At 41.5% G+C, this 20,781-nt stretch overlaps 1 protein-coding gene and 2 long non-coding RNA genes across 6 annotated transcripts in view; 1 reads left to right on the top strand and 2 right to left on the bottom strand.

Annotated features, from left to right (window-relative positions):
• The window catches only part of LOC111265266 (uncharacterized), a 281,436-nt gene that overhangs the window by 119,269 nt on the left and 141,386 nt on the right, over positions 1-20,781 (bottom strand). For all 4 annotated transcript variants that reach the window (XM_086970425.1, XM_022841793.2, XM_086970428.1 and 1 more), the window contains one exon: positions 19,528-19,911. In XM_086970425.1, the coding sequence (XP_086826551.1) occupies positions 19,528-19,911 (384 nt within the window). The remainder of the gene's footprint in view (positions 1-19,527; positions 19,912-20,781) is intronic.
• LOC111265279 (uncharacterized) lies at positions 9,184-15,364 on the bottom strand. Its single transcript, XR_002683359.2, has 3 exons — positions 14,868-15,364; positions 13,227-14,624; positions 9,184-9,803 (listed from the first exon to the last, which is right to left on the bottom strand). It is a non-coding gene; the product is annotated as an uncharacterized LOC111265279 (long non-coding RNA).
• On the top strand, positions 9,758-12,513 carry LOC147753926 (uncharacterized). The gene is made up of 2 exons (XR_015313001.1): positions 9,758-9,837; positions 12,034-12,513. It is a non-coding gene; the product is annotated as an uncharacterized LOC147753926 (long non-coding RNA).

Raw genomic sequence — 20,781 nt, 5'->3', positions numbered from 1 at the left:
ATTACATTTAATATTTCTTGTTTTATTATCAGTATTTACAGTCAAAACTGAGTAGTTTTGATCGATTCTGTTTCTTTTTGCTGGTACGTGCTCTAAAGTTCGTATTCTGGAGACTGCTCAAGACGAAATTGAAGTCGCAGAGGACATGGTGTTCAATGTATAATATTGATTAGGACCACTTTAATCTTCTCGTCTCGCCCGTTTTCAACTTCATCGATTCGATCAGCTTACATGGTAAAGCACATGCACATGCACATGCACAGCAACAGAAACACAGAACTAAACACAAATTGATAATTAAATTTGTATACATTTATAAGCCATTTGCCCAATTGCCCTCGCACACGTTCCTATTTAAGCTACCCGTCTTCTATGTTGAATCAGTCTGTTCTATAGGTCCTTCTAGGTTTTATAGGGTAAAGGAAAAAACAGCAGCTCAAAGAAGCTGTAATGACTTCTCTCCGCTCTTTTCTGCTTCTGCTTGTCAATATGTTAAGCGCTTATTTCCGTCTTACTGCTGTGTCCGCTCGCCCCCATCTTCTGCGTCGTCTGTTACGCGTTCTGACGATTTTAATTTTGCTTAAGATTCTTTTACGAGAACTCGCGCTTCTACCCCGCGTCTTGCTCTATTTCCACGAAAACAATCGAGGATTCGATTCCATTTAAGCAATAGCCACGACAGCAGCCAGAATCGGCTCGACTGTCAAGCGGCAGTCACTTTTGCTGCCGACCGCTACATGACAACTTACCAACTTTCTTTACAGAAATTTTAAGTCTGCTGAGATCCAATGCGGGGCGGGAATGCAGCGCCAGTAAAAGGGTACAGCCCTAACAGGGACAGGGGCGAACGAGTGGGACTAACTACGATTGGCCCTTTTGACTTGGGCCAGTTTGGCTGCTTGTCCGCTATTTCAACAGTGATCGTGTCAGGGAATGGGCTAGTGCCGTTGATTTAGCGATGGTAACTGCGGAGCTCCAGGTGGCACGAGGTCAGAAAAGAAGTAGACTTGGAAAGGCGGTACATACAATGCGAAAAGGCTGAAATTCGATTAAGCAAGTCGTGCGCGAGTTTGATGTCTCTGTAGCGTCTGTGCGCCGCGCTCTGACTAACGTTGGGTGACGAGGTCTGTCGCGCTCTTTCGTATACTGTTTGTTTTCCAATTCGCTGTCGACGTAGAACGATGTTTTTTTTCTTTGTTTTAACGAAATGAATAAAGAAAGCAGACGAAGAACATGAGTGAAGGAAACCATTGGCGTATTGGCTACGAGAGAAGAGCTGGCTGTGGGTTACAAAAGTCCTGTTAATACGATGTCTGCAATCGGGTCGTCTAAAGGGAGAGATGCGGATAAGAGCGAGACATTGAATCGGCGAATAGAACAGCAAACGCAAACAAAAATAGCGAAAAAAAAAACAAAGATGGCGATAGAGAAATGGTTATTGTGATCTTGGCAGCGATGGTGACGACGACGATGATGATTAATGGTGGGTAAGAGGGAAGCAATAGGGGCGCCTACAATGAGTCTCCGAAATTTTGCAAACTGGAAGTAACTACCGTCAGCACATAAACTGGCCATATATAGTTTTCTTACTACACTCAAAATTTTGTTGACTGAAGTAAGACTAGGTTCCGGAGGACTGGTTGTATCGGGGGCGAATCGATGGATTTACATGTAGGGTCTAGTTTAGGCTGAACGACAAAGCGTACCACTGTTGAGGTTTAGTTATATTAATTGAAATAACAACACATAACCAGTTGATGCTACTATGTGAAACTAACATCGACGGCACTACTGCTCCATATATCGTAGTACGTCCTGCTAATTTAGGACAGCCGACTCTTCTGGCACCTCGATCTACTACCGCTGCCAACGTGTGAAGAAGACTTTGTGATTTTCATCACGATCTTTGACAGTGGGTTACGGGATGCATCCCATGCGTTAACGGTACTTTCTATTTAGATATTTTCGTTCCTGTGATGGTGATTCCAGCGGGTGATCTTTTTTTTACAGCCAGGTGATCGCGTCTATATACCACTAATTTCCCTAGTAATTTGCCGAGGCGTCTATCACTTTATGTATATATAAACATACAGAATATAGCACCTGAATTGGCGCTTTTTCTTGTGCGTATATATCTCTGAAACTATATATAGGTGGAAAGAGGCGTGATTTCTTACGGACACCTTTAGTCCATATACCCACCGCCATTCATCGCGATTTCAGCTTTGACTCGGGATCTATACAGTTACTAGTACTTTTCAAAAAACAGTTACTAGTACTTTTCAAAAAAATATTCTTTATTTAATCTGCAAACAACTTTTTAATTGTACCCGTGCGTCAACCGATATTGATAGCTATAATTTCTTTGAAGTTTCACTTAAACGTGCCACATAAAAAATGGTAGTCAAAATTAAACTTGGACTTATAGGAGGCCTAAGTTTCAATCTGAAAGGTTCATAACGCTCAATCTGAAAGGCGTGAAAAGTCTCAAAAAGACTACCGGTAGTAGCTTATTTGGATTGCTTTATTGGCAAGTGGTGACTTTCCACTCCAAAACAGCCGTTAATTTCTCTATCAAAAACTCGAATATAGACTGATTTTTTAAACCATTTTTATAAGCATCTTTTCAAGCTGACCGTGTGAATTGAAAACCTTTGTAGGATCTTCATAAACATATTTTCAGATTTTTCAAAGGCCGCATGCAAACTGGCAATAACGTATAGAGATTAAAGACTATCGTTTAAATTGCAAAAAGCAGACACGTTGCTTTCCACCGTGACGAATTTGCCTGTTGTTCTAGAGATAACAGGCTTCTGTTCAATGCCGACAATGACTGACGAACGACGCTCGTTACGACGTACACCCTGCCAAACTTTAAGCCTATTTATTCCTCTCGATTAAAACAATCTAGGTGGCGGATCTTATAAATATATATTAAGAAATCATCAAATAACATTTTAACCTTCCAGATAAATTGTGTCGCCCAAGAAAATTGCGTTTTTTCTGCTAGACGATAGCTTATAAAACTATAATCAAAAACAAGTAACATTACTTTTACCCTGAAATCTAGCGTAACAACCAATATAAACATAATTAATTTGTTCCGCATTAATTATTGACTCATAGATTTCAAACGTCATTCGTTCTTCTACACACATTTTCCTTATTTCGTTCTTTTAATAAATGCAATAAACAGTCACTATTTCTCGCGTTTACGCGCAGGGTGACGCCGATACATATCGGATCGCGAAGCCCGTATTGGACAACTGTCATCATTATGGCATTGCGACCATTTGACACAGAGCCCTACATACGGCCAGGCGAAACACAAGCTAGATAAATATCAACCGATTTGTTGTTCACGTATAATCTGGAAGACTTACGTGCTTACAATTTAAAATCAATAACAACAGCAATTGCCCCGATGCACAGCGCGGCTCGTTTTCTTCCTCGGTGAGCGATCAACGGCACTAGTCTTACCTCACCGAAGCCAAAAAAAAAATGCAGCACCATTAATCACTCAACAAATGAATAATTCAATTCTTGTTGGTAAAAAAAAATCGAAATTCAGCGACCATAAACAATATCGGAATGGGCAACGGCAGGGGAGGAGCTTAAAGGCCAAAGTAAACAAAGGTCTGTAACGGAAACATTGTCTTGATCATGTACAAGATACAGGGAACGTGGAAGGTTGAACAGGCCGTACCGCGCTTCGCGGCCTACCTCTCAGCTTAATGTGTCACTAATCGATGATACATTAATAACAGGAAGTACGGCGAGGTATGTCGAACCCCAGATTGCTTTTGATCGGATGAGGTCGAGAACAGAACGTTCCCAAATCAAACTTGGTATATTTGTAAATTTGTTAGTAGAGTTAATTATTACTGTACATTGTGTAGACAAGGATGATTTGATAGTATCATAATACTCTATGTCCGATTTGTCATATTTGCAGAGAAACGGACACTGATAATCGAAAGCGGATTTGAATTTGAACTTTTTTTTTTATGTGGTCTTGAATTGGTCGTCATTCGCCACTTGCAACTGCAAATTTAACTTCCATATCGGGTATTTTTTAGTATAATTTTTTTACTTAGCTATCGTAACAATCTATAGTAGGATACGATGATACAATTCCCGCGACAGTAACGCTTATGTAGGCTTCACATAAAACAAACCCAGGACATTTTGCCATACGTCAGATTTCCGTTCTCAATACGTAACATATGCTGATCACAATGGTGAAACCATCTGACACAGTGCGACCTGGTCGAATCTGTAACAATGGCCCCTCAAGATCTGTCTGTCCATCATTTTTCGATGTTTAACATATTTGATGCACTGTCCATCAAATGTATGCGAGGAAATATATATATACGCAGGTACGCTGTACGAAAATTTATAAAAAAACTGTTCACCTTGCAAATATACCCAAGATATACTGGTAATCATCAGTTGGTGACTGGCGACCGCATGTCACGTGTCAAAGTCACCAAGGTCCAGCAGCTACTTCAAATGACGACGCGACATTCTAAGGTTCGATACGATCAGGACTTATTTATATTACCATCAACATCGCCGTTATCATCGGCCTCGTTCTGTTCTGTAAATTTGAGGTAGTCATTTTTGGTTACGTCAGTTGATTAATTATTATTCGCCTGCCACCATCGGTTTCTGTTCCAAGCTGTACCTCTGCTTTCGAATGTACTCGTTCTGATCATTAGAACAATGGGTCGAATCAGAGCTGCTAAAAAGCTTTGTCGTTCCGTTTCGTACGTCCTGTAAAAATGGCTTCAAACAAGTTTCCTCGCTTGGACTCGGGATTGATTTTGGAACCGTTGTTAACTGCCGTTGGCGCAATGTTCTTGCCTACTACCTTGAGCTGGCTTGTCTCTCTTGTCAAAAAGAGAAACTTTCAGATGAAATTACGCACGTGCCATATCTCTGCCGGCTAATAGCCATAGGCGATGCGGTATTTCCGCTTCTGTTTTAATAATCTATTACGTATAGTTTTTGGATGGAATCGCTATGGTAAATATAGATCAATGCTAGGTCGACAGAGAAAAGTTCGGTATAAGCAAAAAGATGAATAGGCACTTTTGCCTCGATCTGCCGCTCCAATCAGGCTGCACAGACATCAAATCATAACGACTCTGTAGAAAATATTACGTCGCTGTGAAAAATTAGTCCATCCCACACCAATCGGAATAAAAGAGTCCACTGAAGTTAGTAAGGTAGTACTGTGGCAGAATGTCCCGGCGGTCCTGACCTTTCTTATATACAGGCTTATTTATGTTGAGGTAACATCCGTGCACGCCTATTCAGTATTGCTATTTAGGTGATGAGATCAGTTTCGCCTACCTTAAAGAGTCTTTAGCTATGCTCAGTTAGCATCAAACCGTTAATGGCGCTACAGTATGGCAATACGTACTATCATTTGGGACCAGGGAGTTCAGTTGGATATATACATGTCAACATAACAATGGTGTGGAATCGTAAACTCGAGACTGGGTGCAAGCGATGAGAACGGGTAGATCCTGCAGGGCACCGTATTCATTCCCAGCAAATTCGTTCTATGTAGGATACGTTACATTGAAACTGTTCTATGGTATAGCTATACAATATAGCATACATCGGCAGATACTCTCGATTGGACCTTAAGCAACAGCATTACATTCACTAGCTAATAATTCAAATAACCCAACCTCGGATCACTTTATCTTTCAGGTGGTACAAATTATACTTTTTCGATTTTTTTTTATATCTCATCTGCGCACTTTCCAATACTCGTTGTATAGTCCGTAGCAACACGACCACCTCTAACAACAACAATAATAGGAATCACTCGCAGGCCAACATTCGGCCAACTTATAATATCTATATGTCCGATTATGTTTTTGTGGCCAGTAGTGACGAATCTGGCAGTTCAGCCATCCACAGCGTTGTTGTCCGCCGCTGCCGTGTACAATCGCCAATCTGAGCGTCAACAACTCGTTCGATCGAGCCGAATCATTGTTACCGCCGAAAGCGGCAGTGGAAGCAGAAATAGCAGTTTACCATTGACCATAAATCGCTTTAAATTTCTTCCTAGTCGTTCCTCGTTCTTTTTCGAAAACGAACGCATGCGATTAATAGGAATAACATGGACTATGCGGACGCTGCTAAAGATCCTCGTGAAGAAGTCTGATAAACGGGGCAATCTTCAAGCGCTTCAAGTCGCTGCCGCGACGTCTGCTTCTGTGTCTTATGCTGTTGGTCTTCCTACTGATGGCTTTTTATTTAACAGGCACGATGCCAGTTTCGCATAAATTGCGCGACGATTCCAACTGGTCCCGGCTGGTGTTGTGTTTTTTGTTGTAACAGCGTCTGATCGGGTTTGCGCGTTTGTAAACTAAGGTCATCGAAGAGGCTGCCGGTTTGTTTCAATACAACTACGAAATCGATCCGTGTGCTATAAATCCTTCGTAAGTTCAACAAGTTGCGTGGCAGAGCCGTATCGCGACGGTATCGTACACGCAGACCGGATTTCTATTAGTATTATGCTAAAAACCGTCGTACCAGTCAAATGCCGCCCACTATGCCGTTTAAACGTAGCCAGAGTGCTACGAATACCAACACATATGACTGGAGACTTAAATATTGTACGACAGGACGGGTGGACGCTGATGCTGCGCGTATTTAACGGCAGCGGTAAGCGTAACGTGATCGAATAGTTTCATAGGAAGTTGTTACGGGCCGTATTGTACTATGAAAGGATAGTGCATGTTTTGGGCGACAGTGCTGATAAAGAGGTTATCAAACTAGCTATCTTCAATGTTATGAGAGAAACGTTTATGTGAAATTTAAAATTGCAATTCGTAATGGTATCGATTGTAATATATTAGTAAGATATAATATCTCAGAATATATATCTTACTAGCATATGACCAGATGACGATGTCTAAAATTCGATAAGATAACTGTCCTCCGGATCCGGACAGAAGAATGCTGGACATCAATAAACGGTCTATAGTTACTAGTAAGTCAATATATGGTGCTCTGTAGTTCGTTCACAATATGAGACATTTTCCTAAGCTTTTATGGCCCATATATGTATCCATCTCTTTTAATTAACAATAATGTTACCAAGATGACGGTAAGGTCGTAGCCCAATATTCTTCACAAAAACAGCATTTCTTTGGCCAGTCTCTTCACCATTTAGTTCATTTGTTGCACAGGTTACAGTGTCATAGTACTATCTAATGAGAAACATGAGCTGCACCTGTCATTATTTTTAAGTCTCACCGAATACGCAGCATTATCCTACGTACCGTTGTCACGTACTATCGACAAAATCTATAACTCCCCCACACACGAATTCAATCAATGCTTGCCTTCAGTAATTACGGGAGATTAGCCAGTGCCGCCATATTCCCATACAATAACCGTAGGAGGCTATCGGAGGTTCTCTCAGAGCGAATGCCTGAAACGGTGCTTTCCCAGAAAGGATTCTGAGGTGCCTTGGTGCGCACATTCCTTCCAATGATTAAGGCAATGTGTCGTGAAATCAACGCTCAAGCAACGCAAGGCCAACGTAAGAGATCTTGATCAGAGCGGCGCACTGCTGTTTTTCGAGCCCAAATAGTCCTAGAGGTAAGCGTCCTCTAGCAATTGCTTGGTCAAATACAGATAGCTCTGGTAAGAAGATTACTATGAGCAGGTTTAATACAACATAGCGGAAACGCTTATGGACTTTGTTATTTTGCATTTAAGCAAATAAGATAACGAAACGAAACTGATTGGTGAAAACGACAAAAGTATTGATCTTCACGAGATGAGAATTGTATCAACCTCTGTTTACTGTAGCCCGGCGAGAGTAGCACTACATACAGCTGACAATAATCATTGATAAGTCCTCTTCGGACGAAGCCTACTGTTGAGTGATGAACGCGTGGGGGTAACGTATGAATTGTTGACAACTTCTTCGTCTGTTGGAGACAAAACATTCGCAGCTAAATAAAAAGACGGCTAATACCTATGAGACGATTGGATTGTATATGCTTCCGCTGAATCTTGTTTTCGTTTGTCACTCAGTCACACACAAAACGACCCAAAGACCCCCCAGCCCGTCTACTTGTCTGTTTCCTTCTGCGTAAAGGTTATGTTATTTGAATTATCTTGATATATATATAACACTAGTTTAGTTAAACTGTTACGATGTTCAGACCATAGGGCGCACAGCGCCCGAGCTGAAATCTCGTGTCCAAGTGACGTCATTCAATATATATATATATATATATGCGCGCAAATCTCACAAAGTTTATAGAAAACTGTGCTATAATGGGTTTTTACATGTGAACACATACATTTTAATGAGTTTTAACATGTGAATGCGTTGTAAAAACGACCCCGGCGCTGACAACTAGTGGTGACAAGAACGCATTACTGTCGCTGTCCCCATAGACTGCCCGATGCTGCATTCTCATGAAATTCCAAATGAGCGGGAAAGGTACCACTTGATAAACTGCTGATACGACGCGTAAACACATTCGTGCACTGAAATAATCAATAGTAGAAAATCATTCTGCAACATTATTCCCCATAAGGAGTTTTCCCGAATGTCGTATAACCTTTATTGTCTAGAAAACGAAGAGTCGAAAGCACAGGTTCCGACAGTGTCGATCTCCGTCAACCTTTTAGAATACAATAGTGACTAACGTCAGGTCGAAACCGCGAAAAATCTGCATTTATCTGCTATTATGAGCCGCCTTTCCCGTGTTAGAGAGTATCTCTAACACGGGAAAGGCGGCTCATAACGCGAAGAAAATTGCGGTATAACGCGACTGCCCAGTGATACAAGTGACCCAACCCACCCAGTGACGAGTGGCAGATATCGTCTTCTAGCGATGGCTTTTTCATACGATCGCGACACGACTGGTGTCACAATACAGTCGAACAGTTTGCAGAGCGCCTTCCTTTCGTTCGCGGCACAATTACAATAAAGTGCCTGTTCCAGCAGAGTTAAGAGATACGAGCCGTCTTTCGACTGGTCCACGACAGCCGAGTAGTGGTGTTAACAGTTCGAAATGGAGGTAGGGGACACGGGCAGAGATAAACGACCATATCAAAAACATGGAGAGACGCCAAACCGTAAAGGATGAAATGGAGGACTCCAAGGAGTTCCTCTACTCAAGAAAACAGTCATTTAGTCAACTTAGAGAAAGCCTTTATTTTATATTTGTACCGTATATTTTTTGTTATTCAATCGCACCTAGCGGTAGTAGAACATAGCACTTTTTCACTATTCTTATTATTACTTTGACACTTTTATTCAAACTGGTAAATATATGGCAACGGGAGATTTTAAAAGCAGCACTACCGCTATAATGCTATTAGCCTTAATTTCATAGTAATGGACAAATGTATCGAAATAATTGTGTTCAACGCTGTAATGAAAAGTAACAGTATGTGCACATATTTAGTTACGAACATAATATAGGGTCGACGACGGCTACAAAGCCGATATCGATGTTTGAAAGCACCTATTTTATGAGTTATCAGTATAATGAGCTAGTTGTCTCAAAAACATGCACCTTTAGACTCCGCCACCAATTCAAGGAGTCGTGGAGGGCACAAAGGTTAACCTCCTTTCGTCTCACACTTCCGCTTTCCACTGATAATGTTTCTGATAAACCTTCACAGGCAGTACGACGCATCTGCGTTAGGCTGCAGTCGCTTTGTGCGACAAAACGCCTGATGAGCGCAGGGTAGCATTGTTCGCATCGAGTCCTAATAGTTTCACCGGCCTCCATCATCGCACACTGCTGGAAGGATGCAAGCATTAGCTTCGTTAACAAAGTACACGCGCAGATGATCTTATCATTCACCACATGTGCTAGGATATACAGATTGTGATAATATTATCGAATAGGATCCACTTAGAACGAATGCTCCAAAAAGGAACTACGTCTCCATAGGCACACAATGCTGCGTAGGGTAAAGCTGTTTTTTTGCAAACGGATTTCTGTAGATACGCGTCTGTTCGGAAGAAAATATTTTTCCGATATCAACAATCGTTATATGTGAGACACGGTTCAATTACGACCTCCAAAAATTTATGTCAAATGTATCATAACCACATTTGTAGATCGAATATCTCGTTCACTTGTTTTCGGCCAAACGATGTTCTACTCCTAACGATTATACTAAATTGCAACGATTAACAATGAACGACTATTGTTGATAAAAGTTCGAGGCTTTCCCACGAAACGAGCCTGTAAACTGTGTCAAAAAAAAAAATGTATATATATATATTGGTTTAAAGAACACCTAACTGCTACAGGATTGAATATCCAAGTATTAACCAAAATATGCTAGATTAAAGTGCTGCTTTGTTGCCACGAAGATTAATCTCTCACTAGCCAAAGCTTATGCGACCATTCATTCAAACGATGAGGCTCGTCGTCTCCTTTAGTTCCATAACACTGAATGTATAACCAAAGAAATGGTGTTTTTCTAAAGCAAAATCATCTCTTCAACAATCCTTCCACAGTATTGCTAATATATAGGTAATGCAATATAAGGCCTGTTCGTCTTGATCTGATACGCACACCCCGTCGTCGCCTCTAGCGTCTCGTTAGTGTCTCTTCTAGCTCGGTTACGCGAAACACGCCCAAGTATAGCTTTATTGTTTCTTCTAAATTACTATCACATCCTACTGGATGTTTACGCTACTCGGTGTCAGTAGATCTCCAACGGCAAGCCACTTGCCATGAGTGGTCGGGGTTCATAATATGCCGTAGTATCCTATAAATATCGGTAACTTAGGCTACCGAGAAAAAAAACGTTAATGATGTATGTTACTGCTGTTTAACGTTGGTCTGTCCCGAATACCATGTATTGTTACAACTATGTTTTAACAGCCATCACTAACGAAAGTTACTCTAACTTGTACTACTATAACTGTTGGTGATATCCTTGAGTGAATAAAATAGTACTTTTATATTTCATTGGGGCGTGATCGAATTTAGGGGAGGAAGGAGTTTCGAATTAAACAACAAACCGCAGCCAAAATGAAGATATGGGCGAACGAGTCAGCAAATGTGTGTATTTGGCTGCCATTTCAATACCATCTACAGGTGATACAAAAATAATGAAACAGTACGTTTATTACTCACATAGATATATGAACATCGACACTTCAAATCAATATGCCGGCGTATTTAAAGCAAGAGGGCTATTCGAATTTGAATACTGATGGTTAACATTACGCAGACCACAATCAGGTTGGCAACTCTCGTCCCTCGGCATCTCGACTCTCAGACAAAATGAAATTCAGCTTCAGCAATGAGTCCACGCCCAATTAATTCTTGTAATGCGCCTGTTTCTCAAGGTCCATGGAAAACAATGTCCCATGTTTGGAACGCTACGGGTAGAGCAACACTTGAAAACGCAGTTGGAAATAGTCATAGGCGAAATCTGTTCCGAATGTCACGTAGGCTCTGCCTCTACCGTATTCGTCATCTAACATCGTTGTGATAATTAAGTTGAGATACCCGTTGCTTAGCATGGCTTCCACAGTCGATGTTACTGAAAATATGACGGCCTGCGAGCTATCAAACTATATTTGATTAGAACTGGCTCATTATCGATACTAAAAATATGATAAGATTAATTATACCAACATTAATCAGAAAACGGATACAGGCAATCGATAGAAAGGCCACGACTTTAAAAAAATATTGCTACAATTGATTTATGTAATCACATATTTACTTGTATTTTTTTGGTAGTTAGTTGATCGATATTGCTCGGAAAATGAAAAATTTATGGTGACTGCATACGGCGTTCAGGTTATTTACAGTTCATCCATAATAGAGTAACGCGCCTACTGCTTTGTAGGTATAAGCACTACTGTTCTGGACATTCAAATAATGAAGACTAAGCACGTGGTCCGTCTGAACTATTTCGTTCGTTCGTATACGGTCACACTTAACCACTGTCACATCAGAAGCACTAAAATAAAATAAAATAAAAAATCCTTTAAATTCACAGATATGATGATTTAAGGTTTCACCAACGTCGATTGCGACATAACACCGCCACTCTCCAGTAATAATCGGACAACTATCATCCTATCAGGCGTTTTTTAGGCGTTCGACGTGTCCAGGCACAATAATACTGCCACCGTTGGAGCCTTAAGAATTCGCAGAAAGCAAATGCTCGTTCAGCGAAGGCCGGACCTAGAAGATGCAATCTTATCGTCCATAAGGGCGACAACCTGTTTCAACCAAAAGGATCTGAAGATGGTTCAGCATTTCAACCGGCCACCTGGAGACTCTGGGCTCGGCTTTCACAAATTTCAACTAAGAAGGAACCTACGCATCGATGTTTGATCCTACAGAAGTAGGGATCTGGTCTGATGACTTTTTGGCCTAGTCCTTCAACGACATGTCTATACATTCTTTCGAATTTGTTTTCAGTGAAGATACTATATACTAATAAACATTGATTGAAAATGAATTAGGAAAAACCATGCTGATATTGAATTGTTCTTTGATAATGGCCGGTCAGTCGTATCAGGCCGTCTAGCTTTTGCGGCGCTTATTCATCAGCAAATTTAAATATTCAAAAAGATTCGTTATACTTTTAGGTAGCAAGTTACATTCAACTAAAAAGCTATGTTACCACTAGCACTAAAAAAATGCCCGCCACTTCAATCTCAAATTTCCTGTGCATTTTTTCGGTACACGCAACTTCCTAAAATGACGATAGAGTAATAAAGACGCACAACTGGGAAAGTATCGCAATAATCAATTAAATTCCGACGTTTTCAAAAAGACTTTCAAATTGTAGTAAAGTTTCAAAATCGCGCACGTGCCATGCTATCCGTTCGCTTCGTATTAAAACTAATTGTCGTATAAAAACTAATTGTGAGCCCGGTTTCCTACGTTGTCTTGCTCTACACAAACGATAGCACTGACCACGCCTAAACTGTTGGCCACCGTCTAGCCAATGTAACTGAGTGAAAAAACAGACACCCAACTCTCCTGCTTATACTGCTACGGCCTGTCGCTGTTTTACGTGAAGCGATAATACAACAAACTTCATAATAGGACTGTCGATCGCGGCGCATGTTGTTCCAGTATACTGCCTCTACTTTGCTGTTAATGATGCTTTATTAAGCAATGATTAAGTGTGCACTCTAAACAGATACTTTGTAAGTATAAACAATAATATAAACCTACCATAAACTTTTCGAGGCATTCTCGAAATCTGGCGCTGTCACAGCTTGAGCGATTAGGGTGGCAGCATCAAGTTGCAATTGGTCGCTGTTCACATGAAGATTCTCTTCACAGGATCTTTTTCGGCACTGGTTGAAAGTCGCCAAAGGGTTTATTCTCTGTTGACAGATCAACTCTTATTGTCGCTATCCAAAGGTTTCAAGTGTCAAAACACACGCACGGAATATACGTACGTACTTGGATGAACTTATTTCAATGGTGAGCACAGCACAGGGTTGGACACACTCAAAGGCATCGATCAGCACGGTATGGTAGATCGATTCAGATGATATCTCTTCATTTGTAAGATTTGATCTGTCTTTGTCGTGTTATCTAGGTTTGCTTGCTTATCTCACAGCGCGCGATGATATCTATCTTTTGATGCTTTAGAAGACACAGCATTAAAGCATATCGAACGAGCAGATAGACTAAGCACTAGCTACGCCGATGGCAGGCTGACAATCAATGACGCCCAAGCGAAAGAAATCCGTACTTTTCCGTGTTAGCTTTCATCACCACTATTTACGTATTTGAACTCAACATCTTGTTGGTTCACTCGTATCCATGTTGTTACTACAGTATGTCAACAATAACTTCACACACAAGCTGTGACCCAGCTTAGTCCGCCCAAGAAGTTCTATCATCGAAATCAATCTTTCAGTGTCAACCACATCTAACACAAGGTAGGAAGTTTTGCCGTTGATTCACCTACCATATTTCATATGTACCACTCCCGAAGGACACGAAAATATAACGAACCGCTCTATAAACTACTGTGAAGTTTTCGCTGCATTTGTTGTTAGCAACTTTCTTCGACAGCTAGTTAAGTTTTCTGCATGCAAACACACTGGAGCATGTTAATCGAAGCGCACGAATCACTGTCGATCAGAGACAATCAGAAATGTCTTGCCTTAGATAGACCCTGAGTGGTTGGTGCCACCACGGCTATTAATGGTTCCGAGAACTTCAGTTATTAGTTGCAGTTCCGCTTGTAACAACAGCAGCCCTGTGCTAGATCAGACGTCGGTCGGTCTGTTGGTTTCTCGATTGACTTCTTTCCGTGTTCTTACGTTCTGGTCGATGTTGTCGTCTTCTGCAACAACAGAAGCAACACTGCTTGTTGTGTGTGTGTCTGAGCTGCTCCTCCCCGAGAAAGTTGGAGAGGGAGCTCGTAGGCAGTAAGGGCTGCTGATCAAAACTGTTGATGTTTCAGAACTCCTGCAGCTACTGCTGTCGTTGTTTTACTGCCGCCGTGTCGTATCTGTCGTTTCATTGGCTGCCGCCGCCGTTGGCGATCTGACTACGTTCACGTGTCTGGGATTGGATCAGCACATCGACAATAACCGAGAAGGACACCGATATCTACTCATAAATAAAGGCACCCATATAGAAACATCTAATTAAAATTCGTATATAAAATAAACAAGATGCACCCAAGAGACGTTGCGTTGCTGCTGACGTCTTCTTTGTCTATGTTATTTCGTCTATCTTATTAACTTCGTCTATGTCTATTATCTTTATACTGCGGTCCGTCGTCAGCTAAATAGACAGTCGTTTGCTACCATCAAAATAACATTTACAGACATATTACGATTAACAATGTACCTGTACGATTTGCCAGAGTGAACGCTATCAGACACAACAGTGTCCACTGACAGTTCTTAAGCCTCTACTGCTCGAGCTGCAGCCGCCGCTACAGCTGCCGGTCCGAGGAAAGAACACAGCGGTAAAGAACTCCGGTAGAGGAGATCGACCCAATCAAATGCATTGTCGATTGGTGAAAGTTAACAGCATCGGCAGGGACGCTCAGTGTCAGTAATGACAGCAACTACTTTTACTGTCGTCTGTCGTTTGCCACCCTTTTCTTTCTAACAGAGTAACATTTAAGCGCGCGTCCTTGCCGTTGCTCAAGCAGGACCAGCTGTAGGCGCTTGTTGGCAGCAGCATCTGTAGAAGTGGCTGCAGTAGAAGTAGAGGCTTTCTGTTGAGGCTAGTCGCTGTTCTGTTTCGTTCAGGGACACGATAAACGTAACTGAGCGTGCGTAACGTTCCGTTTCCATCGTCTCGATCTCGCGAGGACAGAGAGCGGCCAACAAAAAGCGCCCGCGCTAGATCTTGCCGCGAAACGCTAATCGACGAGACGACACTAGCGCCATCTCACATGTTGCACCGGCAGTGCTCAGCCCCGCGCTTGTGGCGCCCTCGACGGCAAGAGTGAGAACTGTTGCCGCGATCCGACGAGATGTGGGTGTGAGTAGCAAGGCTCAGTTATGGATAGAAATAACAGCAGCAGCATGCTAGTGGGTAGGAACTGAGAGATCAGCGCGCTAGCGGACGATTGAATGATGGAAGCGCGCGAAATTTTGATTCGGCAGCCGCAGCTGTAGTCACTAGAGTAAGCATAGTTAGAAAAGGGAAAAACGTGCTACGAAGAAGACGTTTGGCTGGGAAGAGGCTAAGGGGAGGGAGACATTTAAACTGTATATATACGGGTGAGAACATATGGCTAGGAAGCGTTCTATCAGTATCACGTGGAAACTGTCACGTGCCAATGTGGAGGAAGGTGGTCGGTTTCAACGGAAGCGCTGATTGCGGTGTTGTCTTTTACGGTTATGACTTCTAATCATGGTGTAGATTTGCACATGCAATATATCGATGTTAGATATAACGACATTCATAGTGTACATAGCAAAACAGTGTTTGACAAAGATATGTTTTTCTCGATGATTAATTCTTGAATATGTAACAATTACCGACAACTTATCCCCTGGCCAAAGCGTCGATGTTTGAGTGTTCTTCATTATTATTATTATCATTATATTCGATTATTCGATCACAGGCTCGTAACTAAAATGGACACCCGTAGGTTACTGCCAGTGTAATCGATTCTGGCGCCAGATTTCGAATTTTTCTGACATTGGTGGGACAGGACTGCCATTCATGCTGGCCTTGGAAACTAGAAATGTCTCTTTGCAAATCTGTGGGCTAAGCGCGTTGGCTAAAAAGCCCCGACGCAGCATGTAAAGCCGGTTTGGAGAACGAACGTTAAAATCTTTGCTTTTCAAGAGTAGAAACTGGCAACCGAATTTTTAGAGTATAAAGCACTCGCATTACTTAAGGTCTTGTATATGATCTATCAGTGATGAGCCATTGTGCAGTTGTCCCGATGAGTAATAAACGGTTGTGGATCTTATCCATTTAGTAATACATACAATAAATTATTTAATCAATGCATCTTAAACGCTCATACTATCGTCTCTGGGATTCGAATCCATAACAGATCGGTTTCTAAGTCGAAAGTCTAACAAGCGCGAAAACTTGTGATAATTTTCCTCAATTGAAGAACCCTATAGATTAAGAGTATGATAGTACAGTTTGTGAAGGCTTTACATTTTAAGGTAGATACGATTAGTGTTTTTCATTTAGGCGAACATAGGCGTATTTTTGGACTATACTAGGCAGTAAAACTTCGAAACATACTTCACTGGTTTGTTAATATATAGAAGTCAGTTGACGATTGATTGGATAAATGAAACTCTACAACTCATAATAGAGGCCGGTTCGCCAATATGGCCTTCTCTAATGGATCTGCAATTAAAATGACCAGAACGAATGGCCCGGTCTAAGGACAAGGCCTAGGGGCCTCTTTGAACTCATTACTATTTCAGATGGAAAATTCAAATATAACTCCACTAAGCTAAATATATAGTGGTGACTATGGACGTTAAACTGGACTTTCTAAAGAGACTTGAATAGAAAAGCCCCATGTCTTTCGAGGCCTATATCCCTTGCCTGGATCCTAATCATAAAAATCACTCGATTTAATACAAACTGTGTAAAATTATCTATTCAAAATTACCTTTTCTCAGAAACTGTTAAGAAAGGTGAGGTAAACCAAATCGAACATTGTATGGTTCAGATTTTACACAGATACGCTTAGATAAGTTCACTTATATTACGCAGTAGCTTTGACATAGTGTATGTCTTTTGGTGTATTATTTGTGGATATTCCCCAGGACTTATATCATATTAATACATGTAGTACATGCGAAACGACAAATTTACCCTTGGTCACAATTAAGGTCAGAATGATTGCTAGCAACGTTCGATATGTGGAAGCATTGAAAAGTCTGTAGCAATATTTTAGGTTAATGTTTAAGTTTAGATGGTTTACATTGACCATGGCGTCCTTGAAGAAGCTTAGTGGGTAACGCATTTGCCTGCTAATCTTAGGAACCCGTTGTGGTCGCCCAGACATAGACCCAATGCTTCGTTTTGTGCTGTATGGGAGCCAGCCGTCTGACGCCTAACGACGATGCCAGTCTTGAAGCTCGAAACAGAGGTTGATCATGGCGAAAATGCCTTATCTACATGTTTATTGGATCGATCGGTTTATTTGTGTTGACAATACGGAACACGTGACAGGCAACCTGCCAAAAACATTGAACGTTGATGCGGAAACAGCGACAGTACACTGGATGTGTCGTATAGACTCTCAAGTTGGTACTTCGAAGCCTTAAAGAACCTGCTTACTTATTTTTGATGTCGTTTTATAGGTTGTTGTCAGTGTTGTAAGCAAGGCCAACTTTTGCTTTAGAGCTTCGTCTGCCGGATAACAACTCTAATCAGCTACATTGGTAATGCAAAGGGCAATAACGAGAAGTAAATCTTATTGCTAACAAAGCGGTACTGAGTAATAGATACGTTATTTTTGCTAGGTTTTTATCTGAAATAATTGTTAGACTTTACACTGCAAAACTCCGGTTATTTTAATGTGCATTTGTTAATTAATAGTTAATCAACGGGTAACCAGTGATCGCGATTAATTAGAAACAACACAGTTATCACATTTGAAAAGTCATTTACTATTGCGGCACGTACTGTCTTTAAGTTCAAGAACTTTTGCAGCCACAGCCTAATTTCACTATAGAAGCCATATAGACTCCACCCAGTGTACGCTGAGCATAGACATATATAATATTTATGGATATATATGAATACTTTTTTTCAGGCGAAACGCTACGTGTTTCCAGCAGTCGTAGCGGTGTCGGTCGAGTTGTCTTGGTGTGTATATGCCACAGTCTATTTTGCTCTTTCGACAGCATTACTACCCTTGGATAGCTTTCATCTTTCAGTATCAGTATGGTAGCTTGCTCAGTTTCACTGCACAGTAGAGACCGACGGCTACATCGTTCACGTATTGCTGGGAGAGGAGGCAGTTCTGTCAGGCGGTAAACCTCACAGTTAACTGTAGCCTGTTATCACCGATATGCAAAGGACCAGGGCGAGATATTGGGCTTCGATCAGCAACTCGGTCCCCTGCTGAACTTCCTGTTACATGCGTCAGGCCAAATTAAACCTGGTTAACATTTGTTCCTCCTCTACTCTATATCTGAAATACTCAGCGGAGCTGATTTGGCTCGAATGAGCTGGTCCGACTCGTTTCACGTCACGTATACATTAAGTAAGCGTTATCGACCAAGTGATACCCTTGGAAATTCACAACTAGACATCAAAGGGGACATTGTTGATTACGAAAAGAAGAGCTGAGCTCGAGAGGGAGGTAAAAGGTGACGAGCAAATGTATAGAGATTGTCCAAAATATCGTTTTATTTGTTTCAGAATTTTGATTTCGTACAATAAAATAAAATAATTCGTATACTAATAGTAATTATTTCTGAGCTAAAGCACTAGCCAATATTAAATAAAACTCTCGCGCATGCTTAGCCACTTCACCAACGAAATTTTCGTTATTATGAAGAAACATACGTATTAAGAAATTTATGCTCTATTAGACAATTTAGAAATGTTACAGCTTCTGTTCGTTTGGTTTATTAGAACGCATTAAGCTGCTTGTTTCTGATAGTAAAGCAAAATTACTCCCGCTCGATCCTATACCTTGTGATAATATGATTTTTCTATAATATATGAAATGGTTCTCACTAGAGTTCGGTTACAGTTTTCACTATCAGTACGTCGTTCGCAATTCGGATGCGTATTTACGTGTTTTGGTGCGTACCAGCATTTTTCCCCTATACACCACGATCAAGAACTGACCAATATGTCGAAATGCATGCGCTAACAATATGTATACTCACCCTGTTCTGTGATCCCTGTTGCAGCAACCCGCTCAGCCTTTCAGAAATTCAGAGATATCACCCACCACTTGATTTCCATTCGTCATCTTAAGCTGCAACAGTAGTTTTATTATAGCTAATGCTTGAGGGAGTACTGTGTCGGAAACTCCGCGCATATGACCACTTACCTTGGTTGTCATGGATGTGTAGAACGCTTATTGGTATATTGACAACCCGTCGCGGGATTTTCGACGCTGGGAGGACGGGCAAAGGGTTGTTGTATGCGTGGCCACCGTTTCCGGTTAGTTGATTGTTGTTATTCCCGTGACCTCCAACGGCGGAAGCGTCGCGGTTATTCGTATTGTTCACGATATTGTTTGCTTCAGACTGATGAGGGTAACTTGCATTACCATTGTGTCCAACCCAGAACGAAGCGTTCGAAGGAAGCGGAACGCCTTTCGCTAAATCATTTGAAACGTCGAAGACGACAACTCGATCGCCCTTCGAGAAGCTCCAGCCTTCGTCAGATGAATAGTCCTGGATTGCAACAGCTTCAATCGCCTTTGACATCTCTGCAAGACGAATAGTAGCGATAACATCAGTGATAAAGGTCGGGAACATGGGAAAGACAGCAAACAACAGGTTTCGTTGTCTGCTGTGCTCAGACGAGGCTGCAATTTAAAATCGAATAAATATGACATTAAATGAAATGTTTGTCATCACATCAGTCCATGCTCTCAAAACTCGGCGCTCTCTGACCTCAAACCAGAGGAATCCGGCCCCACAACCAGAAACGAAGCCGGGCAAACAATTGGGTTTTTAAAACCCTTTGGTAGTGAACATACCAGACGGGGGGGGGGGGGGCAAAAATCCAGTGACATTCGGAGAGTCTTGAGGAAATAACTCTGTTCTTTATTACAGTTAATTGCGTACCTGTTGCCATGTAGACAGACAAGTGTTTTTTATGCTATCAAAGCCCAGCGTATGCTTCAGTATGCACGTGATAGGAACGTGCCAGTAGATTACTAGTTGACAATAGCAGAACCTGTGACTCTGCCGGGTGAAACACCGTGAGCTAGCGTAAATCCTATTTGTGTTTACGCGTAAATGCTGTTATCCATCTAAATAAAATATGGTTTGTTTGTTCAGTTTTTTAATTGATTCAAGGTTGTTTTTTATAGCTTTCAGGTTCGAGAGATATTTTGCTATGAGTGCAGTACATCCGCAGTTTTCGAGAAGCCATAGTCCGGAGCTTACATCGATAACTTCCAGGTTAACTAAACATCTAGAAACGTAGATGAAGCAAAGTCAGACGAAACAATGGGGCCGCGGCGCAAATGCTAACGAACAATGATTTAGCCCGCTTGGGTTATCGAACCTGTTAGCTATTGGGCGGATCAGAAAAATGTTCCTATTAAATTTCCGCATAGCGACATTAGACG

Source organism: Varroa jacobsoni, unplaced genomic scaffold (genome assembly GCF_002532875.2).
Source record: "Varroa jacobsoni isolate VJ856 unplaced genomic scaffold, vjacob_1.0 scaffold_102, whole genome shotgun sequence".
NCBI lineage: Eukaryota > Metazoa > Arthropoda > Arachnida > Mesostigmata > Varroidae > Varroa > Varroa jacobsoni.
The sequence above is the reverse complement of the archived record's forward strand: the minus strand, read 5'-3'. Positions and strand labels throughout refer to the sequence as shown.